This window comes from Camelina sativa, chromosome 2 (genome assembly GCF_030686135.1).
Source record: "Camelina sativa cultivar CO46 ecotype springtype chromosome 2, ASM3068613v1".
NCBI classification, from domain to species: Eukaryota; Viridiplantae; Streptophyta; class Magnoliopsida; order Brassicales; family Brassicaceae; genus Camelina; species Camelina sativa.
Window position 1 is genome coordinate 29510967 of NC_141881.1, and position 19856 is coordinate 29530822.

General features: G+C 31.0%; 3 protein-coding genes, 1 long non-coding RNA gene and 1 pseudogene across 9 annotated transcripts; 2 read left to right on the forward strand and 3 right to left on the reverse strand.

The window, feature by feature from the left end:
* Positions 1-2979: 2979 nt before the first annotated feature.
* On the reverse strand, positions 2980-5635 carry LOC104740796 (arginine-specific demethylase JMJ20). 5 transcript variants are annotated; one of them, XM_010461495.3, is made up of 9 exons: positions 5258-5635; positions 4991-5125; positions 4722-4884; positions 4504-4621; positions 4325-4394; positions 4157-4237; positions 4011-4067; positions 3799-3910; positions 2980-3484 (listed from the first exon to the last, which is right to left on the reverse strand). In XM_010461495.3, the coding sequence occupies exons 1-9, from the start codon at positions 5465-5467 to the stop codon at positions 3048-3050; spliced, it is 1383 nt and encodes a 460-aa protein (XP_010459797.1). In that variant the 5' UTR covers positions 5468-5635; the 3' UTR covers positions 2980-3047. The 5 variants fall into 5 exon arrangements, with proteins under 5 accessions (XP_010459797.1, XP_087347776.1, XP_087347778.1 ...); XM_087491650.1 differs by having other exon boundaries at positions 4978-5125; positions 5258-5623; XM_087491652.1 differs by having other exon boundaries at positions 4972-5125; positions 5258-5599.
* A 1807-nt stretch (positions 5636-7442) lies between these two features.
* Positions 7443-8097, forward strand: LOC147949326 (uncharacterized). Its single transcript, XM_087470788.1, has 4 exons — positions 7443-7525; positions 7662-7669; positions 7788-7960; positions 8086-8097. Exons 1-4 carry the CDS (start codon positions 7443-7445, stop codon positions 8095-8097), a joined length of 276 nt encoding a protein of 91 aa, XP_087326914.1.
* Positions 8098-10423: 2326 nt separating this feature from the next.
* On the reverse strand, positions 10424-10542 carry LOC147949327 (5S ribosomal RNA; annotated as a pseudogene).
* A 1265-nt stretch (positions 10543-11807) lies between these two features.
* Positions 11808-12549, forward strand: LOC109127520 (uncharacterized). Its single transcript, XR_002034090.2, has 2 exons — positions 11808-12193; positions 12315-12549. It is a non-coding gene; the product is annotated as an uncharacterized LOC109127520 (long non-coding RNA).
* Positions 12550-16588: 4039 nt separating this feature from the next.
* Positions 16589-19529, reverse strand: LOC104740803 (protein LATERAL ORGAN BOUNDARIES). 2 transcript variants are annotated; one of them, XM_010461518.2, is made up of 2 exons: positions 19214-19529; positions 16589-17388 (listed from the first exon to the last, which is right to left on the reverse strand). In XM_010461518.2, exon 2 carries the CDS (start codon positions 17353-17355, stop codon positions 16795-16797), a length of 561 nt encoding a protein of 186 aa, XP_010459820.2. In that variant the 5' UTR covers positions 17356-17388; positions 19214-19529; the 3' UTR covers positions 16589-16794. The 2 variants fall into 2 exon arrangements, with proteins under 2 accessions (XP_010459820.2, XP_010459810.2); XM_010461508.2 differs by having other exon boundaries at positions 19210-19529.
* Positions 19530-19856: the final 327 nt, after the last annotated feature.

The following is a 19856-nucleotide window of genomic DNA, read 5'->3' on the forward strand; positions in this document are numbered from 1 at the left end:
TATTTTTATATTCATCACAATTTTAACGTAAATAGTAAAACAACAAAATAATTAGACAACTGAATTAATAGTTTACTATAATCAAATTAATATAAACAAATTTGATGATAAGATTGTAAAAAATGAATCTAGTTAACAAATTCCGGATTGGTTTTGTTTTTTTTTTAATAAATAATCTCATTAAATAAAAAGAATCAATTATATTTTATTTGTTTACATTTTGTTTTCTTGTCACAGGATATTTAAAAAATATGATTGTTTGTGAAAAAAAATATTTTGCTAATTTAAACACATATAATAATCTTAAATAGAAGAAAAATATTCTGTTTTTTCGCGGCAAAACTATTTTACAAAAATTTCAAAACGTCATTGTACTTGACAAAACGTTTTTTGTCCGAAAACTTGAAATGTTTTATGCTTCGTAAAAGAGTCAAGAGTCTTTGATTGTTTGCGTATGAAATTATCCCAACTATTTCTACGAAATAACTTAGCTACTTCATTCGATATATATATCACTCAAAATTCAACTTCAATTTATGTCTATACCATTTCGCAAATATATGAATTAGTCCAACATGAGAAATGCAAAAACAAATGGCTTGCCATAAATATGCCTCATACGTGTACCATCAGTAAGAACACCAATAAAGGTTCGGTCAAGTTATACATACATATATACATGTATAATTAACGTCCATTGAATACATAAAATAAGGCCAAAGAAGAAACAAGAGATATGGAGAGGAATTTGGTGATGATGATGATGATTTTGGTGGTGATGGTAGCCATGGAAGTAGAGGCAGACGACGGATCATGTGAATCGAACTGTGTGGTCCAGTATAGCGGCATTTCAAGGTTCACAAGAAAGATCTGCCATAATTGGTGTCTGGTCGAGAAATGCAACTATCCACCTGAAACCATCATACAGATATTAAATGACTATAAGTACGCACATGAAGTCTTGTTTGTACCTCTGTGTCTTTGTTTTTATCTAGGTTATCTCTATTTGTAGCGAAATGGACAAGGTTTATAATATTGAAATACAAGTTATTTGGGGGATATAGAGAATGAAATAAATCAGGGTGGTTCAAGGCTTGTCATCATGTAACTGTTTTCTTTTTATATATGTAAAAGAAAATTCGATAAGATCAATTAGCAGGCTATAGCCAGCCAAATGGTTTCTCAAATTCATGGGATGAACAAGTATTACATATCCCCTATATATTAATAGAGAAGCACTTTATTGAAAATGTTGATGTGTCGTCGCTAGAACGATTTGAAAATTTAATTACAGTTAACATCTCAAGATAAACATATTTACAAAAACAAGTCTTTCAATTTATTGAATGTGCCACTAAAATATATAAGGAAATATTTATTTCATTATTATTTACATAAATATGTCATTAGAATATAATAAAGTTTCTTTCTATTAGTTTTAAAAACTGCAAGAATTATTCAACTATTAAAACCAGAAAATATAGTTAATTATTTAATTATCATTTTTATAAGATATTTTATTATTAAAGTAAATTACGTTTCACAAACTATTAAAAACTTATTTATCTATTTAACTCTTTGAAATGCAAAACTTATTCTATGATTTACAAAATCTAATGACAATTCAAGTATATTTAAAACATTAATTATCACAATAATCTTAAAAATAAATAAAATTTTGTACACAATTTTAAATTTATTCACCAATTTAAATTTTGAAAACAAAAAATCTGTCTCCTATTTAAAAATTCTAATGACTATTCAAATATCTTATTATTATGATTATTGTGGTAGTTATTTTTTGATAAAATTTTAAATATATTTGAATAGTCATTGAAAATTTTAAATAGAAAACAGATTTTTGTTTTTCAAAAATTAGAAGTAAATTTGAACAAAAGAAAATTTTTTTGAGTAAACTTACATCTCCGTGAAAATTTGACACGGTGAGTACAAATTTGAGTAAACCATTTCAAACAAATTTGACACCTTAAATCCCAAATAATAATTTTGCTTATAATAATTTTATTTTGAATTGATTTACATATGATCTTATATCAACTTAACAAGGTATTCTGAAGAACAAATCTACCACTTTTGATTGAAAATCTAGTGTTTTATATTATATATATCTGTGTGTTGTAATAACTAATGGGCAACCTTGGATTGTTTGTTTGCAATTACTTTTGATTGAAAACTAATGAAATGAATATATGATGATCGTTTTCTAGCTCTATGGGAATAATGTTAAGAGATGGATTGTTTTTTCGCTAATTTAAACACATATGCTAAACGTAAATAGAGGAAAAATATTCGGTTTATTTTGCGGCAAACTGTTTTAACAAAAATTCAAAATGTCATTGCACTTGACAATTTTTTTTTACGAAAACTAAAAATGTTTTAATGTTTCGAAAATTTAAAGTTTTATTTGATCTTGTTTCCCATAAAAATGTAATATTCACTTCAATGATTTATTTAATTTTTTATATTCATAAAAATTAATATAAATAGTACAACAAAATAGTTAGATGATTGAATTATTAGTTTATTATAAACCTTTACTATAATCAAATTAATAGTTTAACAATTTTGATGGTTAGATTGTAAGAAATGAATCTAGTTACCAATTCCGGAGATTGATCATATTTTAAAAAAAAATCTCATTGAAAAGAATAATTATGTTTTATTTGTTTTTTTGTCACAGGGTTTATAAAATTTTTAGATTGAAAAATTATTGTCGACTTACCTTTTGATTTCATTACAAATAGAAAAAGAAAATTAGTCAATTCTCTACTCTTTATATAGTTTATCTTTTGCATGGTTCTGTATATGCAAATTCGTATAGCCACGTTTGAACATCGCATAAAAAATAGTACCTCTCAATACCTCATAAATCTAGAGAAACAAACAAATATTACTCATTCCATTGAACGTGTGTAGAAACATATAAATGTCAAGGCCAAAGAAGATATGGAGACCAAGTAAGTGAAAGTGATGATGATATAGATATTTCCTTCTTCTACATTTTTTTCACAGTTCATATTTACAATTTATGCTAAGAGATGAGAGAAAAAATGATTATGATGATTTATCAGTTCAACAAGATATTTTGGAGAACATATATGCATCTTTGGATCTGCAAAACAACTGAGTTTTTGTAATAACTCTTCCGAAGAGAGTACCTGATCCTCTTCTTCCATGTGAACCATTGCATAAGTTCTTCCCATGTCTCTGACCAAACTGAGAAACTGTGGATTCTCCAGTGTTTCTCGCAAGTCCAGATACACTTCCTTTGCAGTTACGCCGCCTGCAGCTATCATCATCAGCATGGTTTTCTTTATAGTCGAGAGATTCAATAACAGATTCTGTGCCATTGCTGATGAACACGACTTCAGGGTTTTGTGTTTGTCAGAGTAAGACTGCAGGAGAACCATGTTGCCCAAAGAGAACCGTGACATGAAGAGGAAAAAGTCATTCAAATTCATTCCTGTAGATGATAATAGAAGAGAAGCTGTCAAAATAAGGATCATCATGTTCATATATGATATATCCAAAACTCTCAAGGATATTCTTGAATCTCTACTGTTCGATTATACACTCATAAGAATACATGCAGTCAACACTTATTCACTATGACACTATTGCACAGTGAGTTCTCCAAACATCCTACACAGATAGATGTAATCTCTGCTTTAAATATCTCAAAGATATAGAAAATTTTCACTAGAAAGATCTCAGAAAGAAATGTAGAGCTCCAACTAACAATCAAATTACGAAAAGGAGATAAAATCACGCATGAACCTGTGTTGGCAGCAAGATTACGCTGGCAAATAGCTTCGAAATCTTCACATATGTCTCTGACGTCTTCTATTGACTCTTCAGTGTCCTTGTAGTCCTTCCACAGTAGATCCCACTGAAACTCAAGCATACATTCACATGAGTACTTCCTATTTTAGTTCATTTTCATATTTCCTTGTATAGATAATTAGAAACACAAGTCGCAAAGTCATTACCACCCAAGATAGGTTGTATCCATTGAGCCAATTGTGGTTTATAGATATCGTGTCTTCCTGTAAAAAATTATTCGAGAAAATTCAAGAAAACAATGTTGTTGTACATACATTGAGAGGAAAGGAGAAAGAGGGAAAGAGAGAGATACCAAGTTATATACTTGATGATGCCATCCACTGGGAACAAAGATAACTTCACCGGGTTCTTGAATGCACTCAAGCCAGGTGGTCTGAATGCAAACCATAAAATGTAAATAAACACGTGGTGAAAGACGAGCTTAGAGATTGAGGGTAAGAGTCAGACCAGCTGATTTTACCTTCTTAAAACCGGGGAATTTAGTTTCATTCACCTCTTCAAAGATGTTATAAACACAATTCTTCATGTACCTGAAAAAAATCATCTAACTATAAGGCTAACAACACATGAGTGAAGAAATGTGGATCACAGACAATTCACAGAAAGGTTACATGACCTATAGGATAAAAAAACACTTGCCTGTCATAAACAAGATGACTTTGAGGAGGAGGAAGAAAAAGCCATCTTTTTTTACCACAAACATTAGCTGACCAACTATAAGATCTAAATACATCAGCGTGTAGAGGTGTCCAAGATCCTGTAGGCAAAAGAGTTCAGAAATTATCAGCTTTCTCCAAAGGCCAAAACACTCAAACAGACAACAACAACACAAACAGTTCGTCTGATCTTACTCAGACCTTTTCCACCCATATAAACAAACCGATAATCAGAGCAGCTAATTTGATCATACTTCTGAAAATTATCTCTATCCTTATGCATATGGTAATTGTCTAGATAGATATTAAGCCAATCATCAGAAAACATCAGCGGCGTTTGGTAGGCTGTATAGTGTGGATACTCCTGCATTCAGAACAATCAACTCTCACATTGATTTACATATATAAAGCAATCTCTTTGATTCACTTAAGCTAAAGAGAAAGTAACAACCGTGACCTCGGATATGCACCTTGACAAAGTGCCAATCTTTCAGATACAAGACAGATTCCTTGATAGAATCATTGGCCCATTGCTCCACAAAGTCACTAACAGACATTTCTAATCTTTTCTGATCTGTGAATTCTCTCGTATCACAATCTGCAACCTGTAGATAACACACACCACCAAGTCAATGAACAAACAATTCATTCCCAAAACCAAAAAAGATTCAATTTTTATTATGGGAGCTAAAGCTAACCAAAGTACTAATAGTCTTATGAAAGCATGAACCTTTTACCTGGACTTTAGATTTTCCGAAGTGAGTGGCAATGAAGTGGAGATTAGGGTTTCCATTCTTACAAACCCAATCTTCACGAGCTCTCCAATCGTCAGTGAGACCGGAGATTACTACTGGCTGGTTCTTGGCTAAGTATCTCTCCGCAAAAGCGTCGTAACTCAAATCTTTACCATTGATTTTCTCAATTTGACCTATAATCTGTATTCCCATTACCCCCAACTCTCTAGAATTTTTCGTCGCTACCACCGGTGAAGAACCTCCGATCAAAGTCGCCGGTAAAGTTGATAACAACAGGTGAAGAACAAAAAGAGACTCTCTAACTCACTTAGAAACTTCCTCGACAAAAGTAAAACGCGGTGTTTAGTTAAAAATTATCCTAAAACGCTGCGGTTAACGAACAAGGTTAAAAAGGTTCTTGTAATTGGTACAGCCCATTTATTGGCCCAATATGTAATGGCTCACTGTAGGTTAAACGGTGACCTGTTGAATTCCGGAACCGGGTGGGTCAATTTTATATCTATACTAAAAAGATTCGAATATCCTTTCTTTGAAATAGCCAGTCAAAAAATTGTCACTTCCATATGCGTTTGTTAAGAGTTCTACAGTCAATTTTCAAAGTTACCATTTTAATGGCTTGACTGACATATATAGAAGTTTACGAAAGTTAACAGAATGAAGATAAAGAGGGTTGGTGATTTTGTCTTTATAAATAGAGAAAACTTCGTTCCCACTGAGTAAATATAAGCATTATATATCATATTATATACATAAAGTTTTCAAATTAAGAAGAGAAATGGAGAAGAAATTGAGTGTGGTGGTGATGATGATGATGATCGTTTTGGCTGTAATTGGAACAGAAGCAATAAATCATTTGTGTACATTCAAATGTGAAATCACATGCCGCGATCCAGAGTTCACGTCAATCTGCTTTAAAGAGTGTATGGCCAAATGCATCCGTCAATCTTCATCTACAAATACCTTTCACTCAACTTCACACTCGCAGTAAATCTCTTTCTCTTTAAACTATATCTTTCAATGTATATATATGCATGTATGTATGTGTGTGTGTGTGTGTCTTGTGTAATAGTAAAATTGACATGGTTTTTTGTAATATATGGTGACATATAATGCAGGATGAAGACCAAAGGGATGGAAGAAATGCGAGTGTAGAGAAGATTGTTCAAAAAGATTCTAGTTATGGATACTTTACGTTTTCTTTTCTTTTTTTTCTTCTACATGTAAACGGATATCTATAATAAGATGAATATTAATAATAATATTAAGTTTCTTTAGATTCATGTGAAAATGGGATCGATGAACAAATATTTTAAGTGATATTATCATATTTCAATTTTAAACAAAGTATTTTTGGAGAAACAGTGGTGGTGTGCTTGCCGCCACGTGGTTTCACTCTTCATGTCCACATGTTCGACTATATTGGTTCTCTTTCAGATGAAGTCTTAATTTTCGTAGTCAAGAAGAATCTCGGCTCGGTTGTGTCCGACCATTTGTATTCTTCTAGGTTTGTTTAAAATTTGTGTAATTTAGTTTGTATCTTAGATATGGTTGTCTTTGTTGTGATCGATCTTGGAGAAGAACCCCATCATCAGGTCATTCTTTTTGTGGTACTAGCTAGTATCACTATCGGTATAACACCGGTAAAACAAAATTGCTGAGTTTGTCTAGTCAGGTTTGACAATGACAATAAATTATGATGATATCCCCAATTTTAGGATTTAGTCGTACTCTTTTATAAAGTGTGAGCCTTTTTATTTGATACTGGTCTACTCTTTATTTATTGGATTTATTGTTATCTTTCATACATGGGATCGTAAGTACCTCTTCTAGGTTCATTGCTTTTAATTTTAACTAATAGAACGAGACGACAAAGAACAAGGCAAAATCAGGTGATCAGTCTGATCTAAAAAACTTACAAAATGCAAAATGATAGTTTTATGTTTCCATATGCATTTTGTACGCTACTCAAAGTTTGAACGCTTCACAAATAAATGACTTGCTACAATAATAAATAAGGCTCGTCATAGTAATTACATGACATGTAACGGAAAGAATACAAAAGATTTGGTCATTCCATCTTTATATTGTATATATACATCGAGTGAGAGCTTTCCATCATATATATACGAATAACTTTTGAACCAAAATAAAAAATAAGAAGAGAGAAATGGAGAACAAGTGGAGTACTGTTGTGATGATGTTGGTTTTGGTAGTAGTGATGGTTGCCATGGGAGGAAAAGCAGAATATATGTGAACTGAATTGTCAATTATCATGCGGTATACCCTCCATCAACGGCGGATCCACTCAGGAGGAAGGTGGATCACCTGACCTGGGTAACTAATTAAATAGTTAGTTTTTACATGTGTTTACGTAAAATTTCAATAGCACAGATAGTAAATTTAGTACTGCTGACCTCCCCAAACCCGAGTTCGAACCCCCAATATGTCATATTAATATTTTTTTCCTGTAATTGACCTTCCTAAATTTTAATCTTGGGTCCGCTACTGCCAGGATGCTACAAACTATGTGTAGAAAGGGAATGCGAGATCCCATGTGAAGAGGAATGTAGATCTTTCTGCAACAGTGGTCAACATTACTTTTACTTTCGGGAATGTTACACGGACTGTGTACGAAGGAAATGCTCTCCACCTGCAAATACCTTTCACTCTACTTCCCCTTCTGCAGTAACTCTCTCTCTCTCTCTCTCTCTCTTCTATATATATAGCATTCGTGTGTGTCTATCACCATATTATGTGTGTATATAATGTTTAATGAAATTAATTGCATGGTTTTTATGGTGATGATGCAGGGTGAAGACTAGAGTGATTGAAGAATCAAAGCATTGAGAAAGTTTTCCAAATTTTTCATGATTGAATCTTTCACTTACTTTTTTTGTTTTTTGACAGCAATCTTTCACGTACTTTTCTTTCTGTGTGTTTAAGAAAACATATATATATATATATAACAAGATTTAATAATAATAAAAAACAAGATTTCTCATATTCATGCAGAAAATTATATGGGATGAACAAGTATTATAAATTCGGAGAACATAGCGCGACATCTGCTGATTTGCAAAAAAATGATTTGTCGTAAACTTGCAAATCAGTAAATGAGAAACACAAATGTTTTTTTCTGTAACTTATTATTATTTTACAAATTTAAAGAGTTACACATTAGTTGGACTGTTGGCGACACATTAGTTGGACTGTTGGCGAACATAGATATGCATCTAAGCAACAGAGTTAGAAATAAAATATATAAAACAAAACAAAAAATAAGTCTCGTGAATTTTCATTCAGATTGCACTACGGATCGGAGATGACTTTTCCACGCGCATGAATAAAATATTTATGAAGGAAATTCTAACACCAAACTTGTATGTGACTTTTCTGAGTTGTAAATACATTCAGAAAATCTTTATCAGAAAACTTCAAGCATCTCTGCATTTGCTCTCCACTTATGTTAAATTTGAGGAACGCGAACACATGCATGTTTGGTTCACAAAACAAGGAATCCAAGATTTTTCGCAAATTACAAAATCAGCAACATGATAGAGGATCATTTTAACGTAGAGAGTAGTATTTCCCAGATCCTAGCTATCGCCTTAAGGACGTTACCAATATAATAAGTATCTCAGCTTACCCTTCGAACAATGTAAGTTCCTTTCTGATTTGATTGTTGTTTGTGAGTGTATATATATAGTTTAATGTTATGGAACTCTCGTAAGAGTTTATAACATTGCTCAACCTACTTGTTGGCTAAGCGATTAAGGTGAAAGCTTTCTGTTTACTTCCGTAATGGATCAAGCAGATGTTAATTTAAAGACTTCTGACAACAACTTGTTGTTAGGTTTCTTTCATCTAACTTTTTTCTAATATTCACACTGATTTACTATTTTGTAATATTTCTAAACAGTTAGAAAATAATTTCCTTTGAATCAGTTTGGTGTTAGTAATTATTTTCTTTTCGGCAAAAGTTATTATTCGCATAAAACGTAAAAAAAATTAATTCAGAGACGTTTTTTTATAGTTAGTATCGTTTCTTTAGTTCTTTTTTTTTGTAACGTCATTCCTTTATTTTAGTTTATCAAAACCCAAAAGTAACATAAATTTATTTTAAATTTTCTAACAAACCACAAAAAAAATGTTTAAAATAATTTCAGATCGTTTCTAAACATTTTTGCTTTGGAATAAAAGTCTTAATTAACATCAACATCAGCCTAACTAACTCTCCGCAAAAGCGTCATAACTCAAATCTTTAGCATTGATTTTCTCAATTTGACCTATAATCTCTATTCCCATTTCCCCCAACTCTCTAGAACTTTTCGTCGCTACCACCGGTGAAGAACCTCCTCCGATCAAAGTCGCCGGTAAAGTTGATAACGACAGGTGAAGAACAAAAGAGACTCTCTAATTCACTTTAGAAACTTCCTCTTAGGCTTGGGTATTCGGGTACCCGTTCGGGTTCGGATCGGATTCGGATCGGTTTCGGGTTTTCGGATTTAGATGTATAGGACCTGTTCGGGTATTTCTAGACTTCGGGTTCGGATCGGGTTTGGTTCGGGTATTTCGGGTTCGGATTCGGAGTACCCGAAGTTCACAAAACTCAAAATTTTAGTATCTAATTTAGTCTAAATTATTTAATAATACACAGTATATCTGAAAATTTAGAGTATTTTTAACCCAAGTTTACTAATAAACAGTTTAAATACTTCAAATTATCGAAAATATCTAAAAATCTGAATATTTTGGACACTTTTATTATTAAAATTATAAATATTACTAATATATTACTACTAAATATTAATAATATGGGTATATTCGGATACCCGTTCGGATTTTGGTTTGGATCGGATTCGGGTTCGAGTTTTCGGATTTAGAGATTTAGAACCCGTTCGGGTATCTTACAATTTCGGATACGGGTTCAGATCGGGTTTTTTTGATCGGGTTCGGATCAGATCTTCGAATCCGGGTATTTTGTCCAGACCTTAACGCTGCGGTTAACGAACAAGGTTAAAAGGTTCTTGTAATTAGTACGGCCCATTTATTGGCCCAATATGTAATGGCTCACTGTAGATTAAACGGTGATGTGTTGAATTCCGGAACCGATTTTTTATTTTTTTTTAACTAACTTTTAAAGAGGGATGGATGCAACACGAGGACTTCCCGGGAAGTCACCCATACTAGTACTACTCTTGCCCAAACATGTTTAACTGCAGAGTTCTGATGGAATCTGGTGCATTAGTGCTGGTATGATCGCATCCGGTCAATATCCTTTCTTATATGGTTATTATTGGTCGTCATATTCTCTCTTTGAAATAGCCAGTCAAAAAATATTCACTTCCATATGAGATTGTTAAGAGTTCTACCGTCAATTTTCAAAGTTAACAACCCGATTGGTAACAACTATTATTTTAGGCTGTAGAGACTTTAACTGTAAAATTTTGATTGTATAAAATTTGACTGCAGAAAGTTTGGCTGTAAATACTTTAACTGTTAAAATCTGATTGTTAAAAAAAAAAATTTAAAGCTGTGACTGTAATTTTATTAATAACAAAATTGTAAGAAAATATTAAAAAATGATAAAAATAATAAATTTGTGAAAAGAAGTGGATGTTAAAAGAAAGGAAAAAAATGCTGATAATTAATCTGTAAAAAAAAGTTTGTGCAAAAAAATATATAAATTTATAGAGTGTTTTTAATTATGATAGAGGAAGAAAAAAAATTTTTAAAAAATTTATTAATTTTAAAGCGTCATTTTGAAGGTTTAAAAAGAGAAGGAAATAAATAAGGAAAAAATTAAAGTGGCTGTTGAAACTTTAAAAAATAGAAAAATCATAAAAGTCTGATTAGCAAATAAATGTCCTGATTGGCAAATAAATGTCCTGATTGGTAACGGCTGTTACTTGTGGCTGTAGATGCTTTGACTGTAAATACTTTGACTGTAAAGACTTTGACTGTAGAGGCTTCTGTTGTAGAAACTTTAACTGTTAAAACTTTAACATAACTATTATTTTTATTGTATATTTTTCATAAATATAAATCATGCTAAGAATAAATCTATATGGCAACATAATGAATTTTATTAAAAAGATTTTTTTTTGAAAAATACAAAAACTCATATAAATGAATAGATAAATATTTTCAACAAATTAAAAAATATAAAGATATGACATAATTGATGATGTGTTATAATGGTTGTTGAGGCAAAAATAATTATGAAAAATAGATCTCAAAATAACAAAAATAAAAAAATCTATTTTTTAATAAATTATAGTATATTTGTGATGAATTATACATAGATTGAAAAAAATGTTTTAATCATCATGAAAAATAAGAAAGAGAAAAAATAACTACACTTTTATTATTATTTATTTTTTCAGCCAAAAAAGTCTCACATTTGTGATTTTAAAAATTTGTACGTATAAAATAAAAAAATGGGCAGTTAGACTTTTAAGCCTGTTAAAATAATAAAGCAAAGAAAGCATGACTTTAAATTAATTTTAAAGTCTTTAAAAAGTCTTTAAAGTCTCTCCCAATCAGAGCTAAGACTTTTAAATGCTTTTAAAGTCTTAAAACTCTTCACAAATCAGGGTCAAAGGATTGGTGATTTTGTCTTAATAAATAGAGAAAACTTCGGTTTCCACTGAATAAATATAAGCATTATATATCATATTATATACATAAAGTTTTCAAATTAAGAAGAGAAATGGAGAAGAAATTGAGTGTGGTGGTGATGATGATGATGATCGTTTTGGCTGTAATTGGAACAGAAGCAGTAGATCATTTGTGTGTATTCAAATGTGAAATCACATGCCGCGATCCAGAGTTCACGTCAAAATGTTTTAAAGAGTGCATGGCCAAATGCGAGCATCCTTCATCTACAAATACCTTTCACTCGACTTCACACTCGCAGTAAATCTCTTTCTCTTTAAACTGTTTCTTTGAATGTATATAGCATGTATGTATGTGTGTGTGTGTCTTGTGTAATAGTAAAATTGACATGGTTTGTAATATATGGTGACAAATAATGCAGGATGAAGATTAAAGGGATGGAAGATATGCGAGTGTAGAGATATTTCAAAAATTATAATTATGGATACTTTTCAGAACCGTTTTCAAAATAATTTCAGATCCTTTTCTAAACAAATTTGCTTTGGCATAAAAGTCTTAACATCAACATCAGCCTAATTTTTAATTCCATGTGAATTTCGTCAAGTGTGTCGGTTGGATTCAGTAATGCAACTCAACTGAGAATATTTGCCTTTTCATTAGTATAATTTAGTCAAAAGATTAGTCAAACAAAACTCTATTAATCGATAATCATTATCATCTCTCCTTTCTGCTTAAGACAAAGAAACTGCTAATCAAATTTAAATTATTATACATGGAAACACACTTCATGTATTCTTTTTCAGAAATCTAACTGGACCTCTTTCAAATCCTCAGATTCTCGTATGTATCCATCTATCAATCAATCATTTTTGTGGTTCTGTTCAATGCATGCGGCTTTAACAATCATGATTATTATTATATTTTCCATTTTCAGTATAATCTATTCGTATGACACGATGGCTGAAATAGTTGGGAATTCAGATCTAATGAATCCTGAATAGTGCTTATGATTGACAAAAGAGTTCTCAATAATTGTTGCCATGATTTCCTTTCAAAGGCATGCATATAAATAGCAACAACAACAACAACAATACTTTAGTGGACTAATAAGTAAGTGGAGTAATGTTATTTTAATATACCACCAATATATAGTTACTCTAAATAACTGATAAAGAACACATATATTAACATTTTCATGCACCAGGTTAGTGTTAGCAGTTGTTGATACCGACTTTTGTTTGATACTATAAATCGTCTGATAACTCTTTTCAGGTATTCACAAAATTATTTATCAAATTAAAAATTAACACTTGAGTGAGCATTTATTTTAGTTATCAGTTTACCAAAGTTTTACGTATTTTTGGGAACAGTCAAACTACAGAAAGGAGTATGTATGTATGCCTTCACATTCTCATATATTTCCTTAGTTTTTTTTTTTTGATAAAGACATATATTTCCTTAGTTGAGTCAAATTCTCAAACAAAACTTAAGTGAAAAGAACTTACTGATCTGACATCCACTACTAAGTATGGAATATATAAAGGAAATAATAGTTTTGTAACCAGAAAATCTATATGGAGAGAAAATACCAGTTTGCAACCAAAAAATAATAATCTTTATATATACTCTTAACATTTTGTTTTTTTTTTTTTTTCAGAACAACCACTCTTTAAAATTTTGTTTAATCAGTCTTAAATCTAGAAATACTATAAATTATGATTGTGAAAGAATTATACTACTAGATAAAGTGGAACTAAAAGGAGGCATATTCGAAATCCAAATCTCAACCCACTATTATTAGAATCTATCGAGACAATGGTCGGCGGTTATAACGTTATTAATTTATTGTTCTATCATTATTGAATCCTAATATTCTTGCAAACCAATCATTGGAAGATTAAAGATCATTCTTTCTTTATTTTATTTTTTTATAAAAAGACTAATGATCATATATATATGATCAAATGCACCAACTACTACAAAGGCAACTAAAAAACATGGAAGCTCATCTATTTTATATATGTAATTTCTCGTGAAAGTTATACAACAAAAAAAAAATATTTATATATGATACAACTATTTCCATATTTTTAATAACTGAATTTATATATGTGTACAACAAGCAGAATAATCTATCTCGAGCTCTAATCCGTTCGGACCAAAAAAATGTTCCATTCCGTTTGACATTGTCAAGATAATTTTATGTTAATGTTTTACATTAACTCCATCAAAACAACTTAGAATTGGTCCCATCATGATCCAAAATTTTAGATGATGACTGAAAAAAAAAAAAAAAAAACTAACAATAGCGAGGTCCGGACCAACACAAAGTAGGACTAATCTGAAAACCATTGGGTATGAAAAGATTGATTTTAATCCTCGGACTTCGAATTTTTGACTCTAGTCGAAACTAAATTTCTATTTGTTTTTAGATATATGTGTATATATACAGATATATGTATATATTAAGTTTTTGATGAATTATAATTGTAAAAAGTAGCAAAGGATCGGACCCGCAATGCACAATGTAAAAAGAAAATGTCTTGTTTGGTTTTTGTAGTTTAGCTCAAAGGCAGAAACTCAGAGTTTGCTTCCTTTTCACGTCTTTAAAGACATCGATTGATTGATGGGTTTGATGGATTCTCGATGAGTTTCCTATTATTTTCTCCGCGACAATATCCAAAAGTCCTTTTCCAACATTTAAATAATATATAATTTTTACATATATATCGGTTTGATGCATAATTATATATCTGATACAAGAACATATCCACTATTCCGCTGTAAGATAATTTTTTCATTAAACCTTTTTTATCTTCCTTTTTTTTTGTCCAAATATAAGAGCATGAACCTTTATTCTGATGATATACATAGTTCCTCGTTGCAGCTAATTAAATTCATTTATTTCCCATGCATGGGCTATGTTATTCTTTTTTCTTTAAACACATTTATTACTTTTTATTTAACGTGTCTTTGTTAGATGTTTAACGAGTATAGCTGTCTCTAGCTAGAGATACTTTCAAAACTGTATGCCTCTCTAATTAGCATATCACCTCAAGCTCAAAGTCTCAAACTAATATGAAAACTTACAGAATATATAAATGAATGGGATTGAAAAAAAAATGGCAAAGAGTTGTTCTAGTTTTGGATATGGTGAATGTATTTGTTTGGGCCTAGATAAAAAGAGTGGTAATTATGGGCTTAAGATTGAAATATAGAATTACATGTTAAACTACGCATGTTAAATTTAACTAGATTTGGCAAAAGAAACGGATGTTAGTATAATATATATCTTTTGACAAATTAATTATGAATATTTTTTGGGGGACAAATTATGCTTACTTATACCACTAAGTGTTAATTATTGCAATTCACAAGTTTGGATGATTTATATATACTAAACTTTCGACTTAAATTATAGTATAAGGTTTGCCTTATGTAGTTATGTACGTATAGACCAAAAAAATAGGCATCCAAGTAGGTTTACGAAAAATAAATGAATACATACGGGATACGGTGTCATTAATCACCCCATATTCTTACATACAGTATACTGTATAACAGCATTTTTAGTTCCAAAATGCTCACTTTCTTGTATTGCAAATAAAACAAAATGTTGACAAAAAAAAAAGGGACTATGTGACAAACATACTTTTGTTTTTGTACGGAATTTAAATCCCAAAATTGTCCCTTTTTGTATATATTGCTACTTCAATTTCACTACTCATGACTTGGACTATATTTGGTATACAAAATTTTTCACATGATGACTCCATAATCAGATTAAAAAAGGAAGAAGAAGAATTCCATAGTAATTATCATTAATAATTTCATGCATTAACATTTTATGACGATCATATTTTATATGACGGATAGGCTGCACCCACAGTAATATATTAATAACCTAAACTATATATATATATATATATATATATTTTGTCAACAAATTTATAACCAAAACTATATATTATTTATAAAGAGAAAAGGAAACTTCGTAATCCACATGCCTAGCCGTCGCTCTACCCGTCAATTTTTTTTATACATAACTAATAATATACATTACATATACACACACTTAAATAGATACATATATATCACGTAAACAATCATACCATGAGTACCACTTCTATATCATTCACATTTTTTTTCTACGATATATATAGTTAAAGAAGTTAAACTAATATATATAATAAAACAGTATCCCTCAATTATTAACTTCTCTCAAACATGCATCCACGCCAACCACCATCCTAGTTTAGGTATTGAACCCACCAAGGCAAATAACAATCAGCACCATATATATTATTTATAAATTTTGATGAAATACTAATATAATCCACCAAAGCCACTAGGAAAACACTTTTCCGTTTCATGATAAATGAATACCTTGCTTCACAAATCACATGGAACAAAATTCTGGATATTCAGTAATAGTAAAAAACCAAAAAAAAAAACTAGGAAATATTAACCTTACTAAAATCGATATTTCCGTTATAAATTTTTTAAAATACAGTAATTAGAATGAAACGGGTAGAATATCATCTTAGGTACTTATAATTTTACAAAATCAAAAGAAAATAAGTATTCTGTTTGTCTTTTTTTGTAGAGCTATCCTGTTTGTTGTTAGCCTAAAATGACCAACATAACTACATCCTAGCTTAGACGTTGTATAATACCAAACGAAAAATAATCAAAAACAATAATGTATATAGCATATCATAAATAAACAAGAACAGTCCATGCATTTATACTTCGACAGGAAATTCATAAATAAAACATTCGTACCACACAGTCCATGCATTAAATAAATAATATAGTAGTATTCGTACCACACACACACACTCTCATAAATATATAGAAAGAGAGAGATGAGAGGATGAGTACACATAAGTTATAAACACTCACATGTTACCTCCTTGCTGATCATGACCATTGTTCCAAGGAAGAAAAGTCCCATACGACCCTCCGGTGCCACGTGGCAGCTGATTCATCACCGGATTCGCCCCTGAAAACCGATAAACAGGATTCAGCGGAGGTGGTTGCTGCGACTGAAGCGGCTGAGGCTGGAAAACCAAGTCCACGACGTTGCCAGGTGTTCCGCCGGCTGACGTAGACAAACCATAATGTGCCAAGTCAGCATTAGCAGCGTCGAGCTCCTTTTGAAGCCTATGGACTTGTCTCTGGAGATAAGAGATGGCTCCAACGCAGCCATAGACAGGGTCACGGACACGTGCCTCGGCCTCGTAGGCTAAAGAGTTGACTGCATCTTCACGTTGGTGAGGGAGGAGCTCATTGAGGAGCTTCGTGACGTTGCTTGCTCCGAAGATTTTGTGGACGTTGGCGAATTTGTGTGGCTCCTCCGGTGGAAAATATGGCGCGAATATGCATCCCGGCATGCATTTCCGGCGAAGAAACTTGCACGCCGCGCATGGTGAGTTGTATGAGTTTGATGATGACGCCATTTGTTTTTTTTTTCTTTGGTTTCTTAATTACACCTAATATTAAGTTAAAAAAACATTTAGCACATGATAAAAAAGTTAAATACGCATTTAAACTGTCACAGACACTTCTACATATATATATATAAGCTGAATTTGCTAAACTCCAAGATTTCGTTTACAAGTTGTGTTTCTTTTCATATAACTCATCTTCTTGAAACTTAAATTAGAATGGTTTGCTAAACTTAAATTATATTTTTCCCTTTTTTTTGTTGAATTTCTACGTCTTTATAACAAAAAAAAGAATTTCTACGTCTTTCATGATAACCCTTTCTACGTTTTTAATTTTTCTTTCATTGTATATATGCATGTGTACGTTTTATGATTATATATTTATTTGTGTCTGCAAATATCTATATCACCATATACATACATACACACACACACACACATATATATATATATATATATATATATATATATATATATATATATATATATATATATATATATATATACACACGTTAATATGTATGTCCAACATCCAATCTAAGGAAACGAAAATCATGTATACTATATATATTTACAAAAATCTAAAACCAAATTGAAGATTTAATAATAAACATGTTAAGAACACGAGATTCTCCAGGACATGCTGGAAACTATTAGTTACTTTGGTATCACATAATGTGTTTTCCCAATGAACTAAGCTATCATTTAAAAGGTTAAAATTAAAACTCTAGTCTCTGAATATTTTTCTTAAATAAACCTTATTGACATAAATTAAATTTGCTAGAATTTTTCAAATTATATAAATAATATATAAATTTAGGAATCCTGGTCTGATCTATATAGCTTCTTAAGTTCCCTCCAGAATTAAGGAGACAATGATTAAAAGTAGAATCCAGAAAATTTAGCTAATTTATTAGAATTTGCGTAACAGAGTACCCACACACACTTTTATTTCTAACGTATATAAGACGACATACATGTGGATCAGTTGAAGACTAAATTCAAACTATATGAGAGTGAAGTGTTTGTACCGAAACTCCCTGGACAAAAAAAAAGTCAAATTAGTTTTTTTTTAAATGTCAGATTCAGATGATTGTGTATCATCCCTCTAGTATTTATATGAATTCTACATATAAATTATACTTTTTTTTTGTTCGATACATATATATATATATACGACATATATTACCCAAATCAAACATTTTTTTCATTCTAATTAAATTGTGCATGCCCTTATGTGCTCTATCATCTTCTTCATCTTCCGATCTCTCTCTTCAACCCTAGATTTGTTAAAAATAAACTAATTAACTTAAGAAAGGGAACCCATTCTTTAAATTCTATTTGTATGCCCCAAAATTAAACTTGGTCATGGGAATTTCAAAGTTGTCTTTAGTAAATCAGTTAGTTAAAATCTTTCCCTCTCCTTCGCTTTCCCTCCTATCCCTCATTTCCCTTGTGGAGATGAAGCAATTCCACTACTGACCTTAAGTCTATACTAATTTGGATGTATATATGTATATAAACTTTAGATCTGGCCTTAGTTATAATTCCAATTCAAAGAGATAACATATTATGATGAAGGTTTGTTACACATGTGTTTACATATCTTTGTCTTATGTGCTACAATTAGATCACCTTTTTTAAGTCTTTATTAGAGTAGAAATTCAAAAGAAAGTGACAGAACGATGAAAGTGAAAATGCGTAGATACACACATATATAAGCAATAGCACGTAGAACATAGAAAATAAAAACATAGATTAGAAATTGACTACGTCTTTGATGAAAGGAAGCTATGCATAAATCTAGGATTTATTTTAGATAAATACATCAAATTAAAGCGTATATGTATAGATTTATATATATACCTGCCTTTAGATCTTTATGTTCTTTGAGGATCTTGTATCTTTCTTCCTCTTTCAAGGGCTTTTTTTCTTACCCTTTGAATTTCGCTTCCAAAGTAGATAGAGTAGGCTTAACTCTTTAGTCAAAGAGAGAGATATTAGGGTTTTAGCCCTCTCAAAGAAAGGGAAACCCTAATTTCAAGAAGAATTGAGAAAGATTTGTATAGAAGATGAGAATTTAAAGAAACCAAACAAACAAATAAAAGGGAAAAAAAATAGAGAAATTTTTTAGTGGAGAAGAAGAAGAAAGAGCAAAAGACAAAGTGTAATAATAACAAATGAACAATTAATAAACAGGAAGAGGAGGAGAGGGTATGTCCCTTAAAGAATGACTATGACATTTCATCTCAAGAATAATAGTAATATCATTTCACTGTGCTCACTTTTGTCTCCCATTAGATTAATTTGTTTAACTTTAGCTTTTGTGAATTTTCTTCATGCATTCAATGATAACAATATTCCCTAACAGTCCCAAAATCAACCCTAAGCTAACTAATCAAGCATCAATTTGTGTATATATATATCCCTCTGATCTCTCTATATATACCTGTCATCACACTGATGGCCGGAGCCTCAACAAACCCTAAACATCTCTATCAATCTCGACTTTA

Excerpts from the sequence above, each read along its gene's own strand:
- LOC104740796 (XM_010461495.3), bottom strand. The coding sequence starts at position 5,467 with ATGGGAATACAGATTATAGGTCAAATTGAGAAAATCAATGGTAAAGAT. Across the intron at positions 5,126-5,257 it reads TCGGAAAATCTAAAGTCCAG|GTTGCAGATTGTGATACGAG; the intron begins GTAAAAGGTTCA and ends TGTTATCTACAG. Across the intron at positions 4,395-4,503 it reads AGTCATCTTGTTTATGACAG|GTACATGAAGAATTGTGTTT; the intron begins GCAAGTGTTTTT and ends GATTTTTTTCAG.
- LOC147949326 (XM_087470788.1), top strand. The coding sequence starts at position 7,443 with ATGGAGAACAAGTGGAGTACTGTTGTGATGATGTTGGTTTTGGTAGTA.
- LOC104740803 (XM_010461518.2), bottom strand. The coding sequence starts at position 17,355 with ATGGCGTCATCATCAAACTCATACAACTCACCATGCGCGGCGTGCAAG.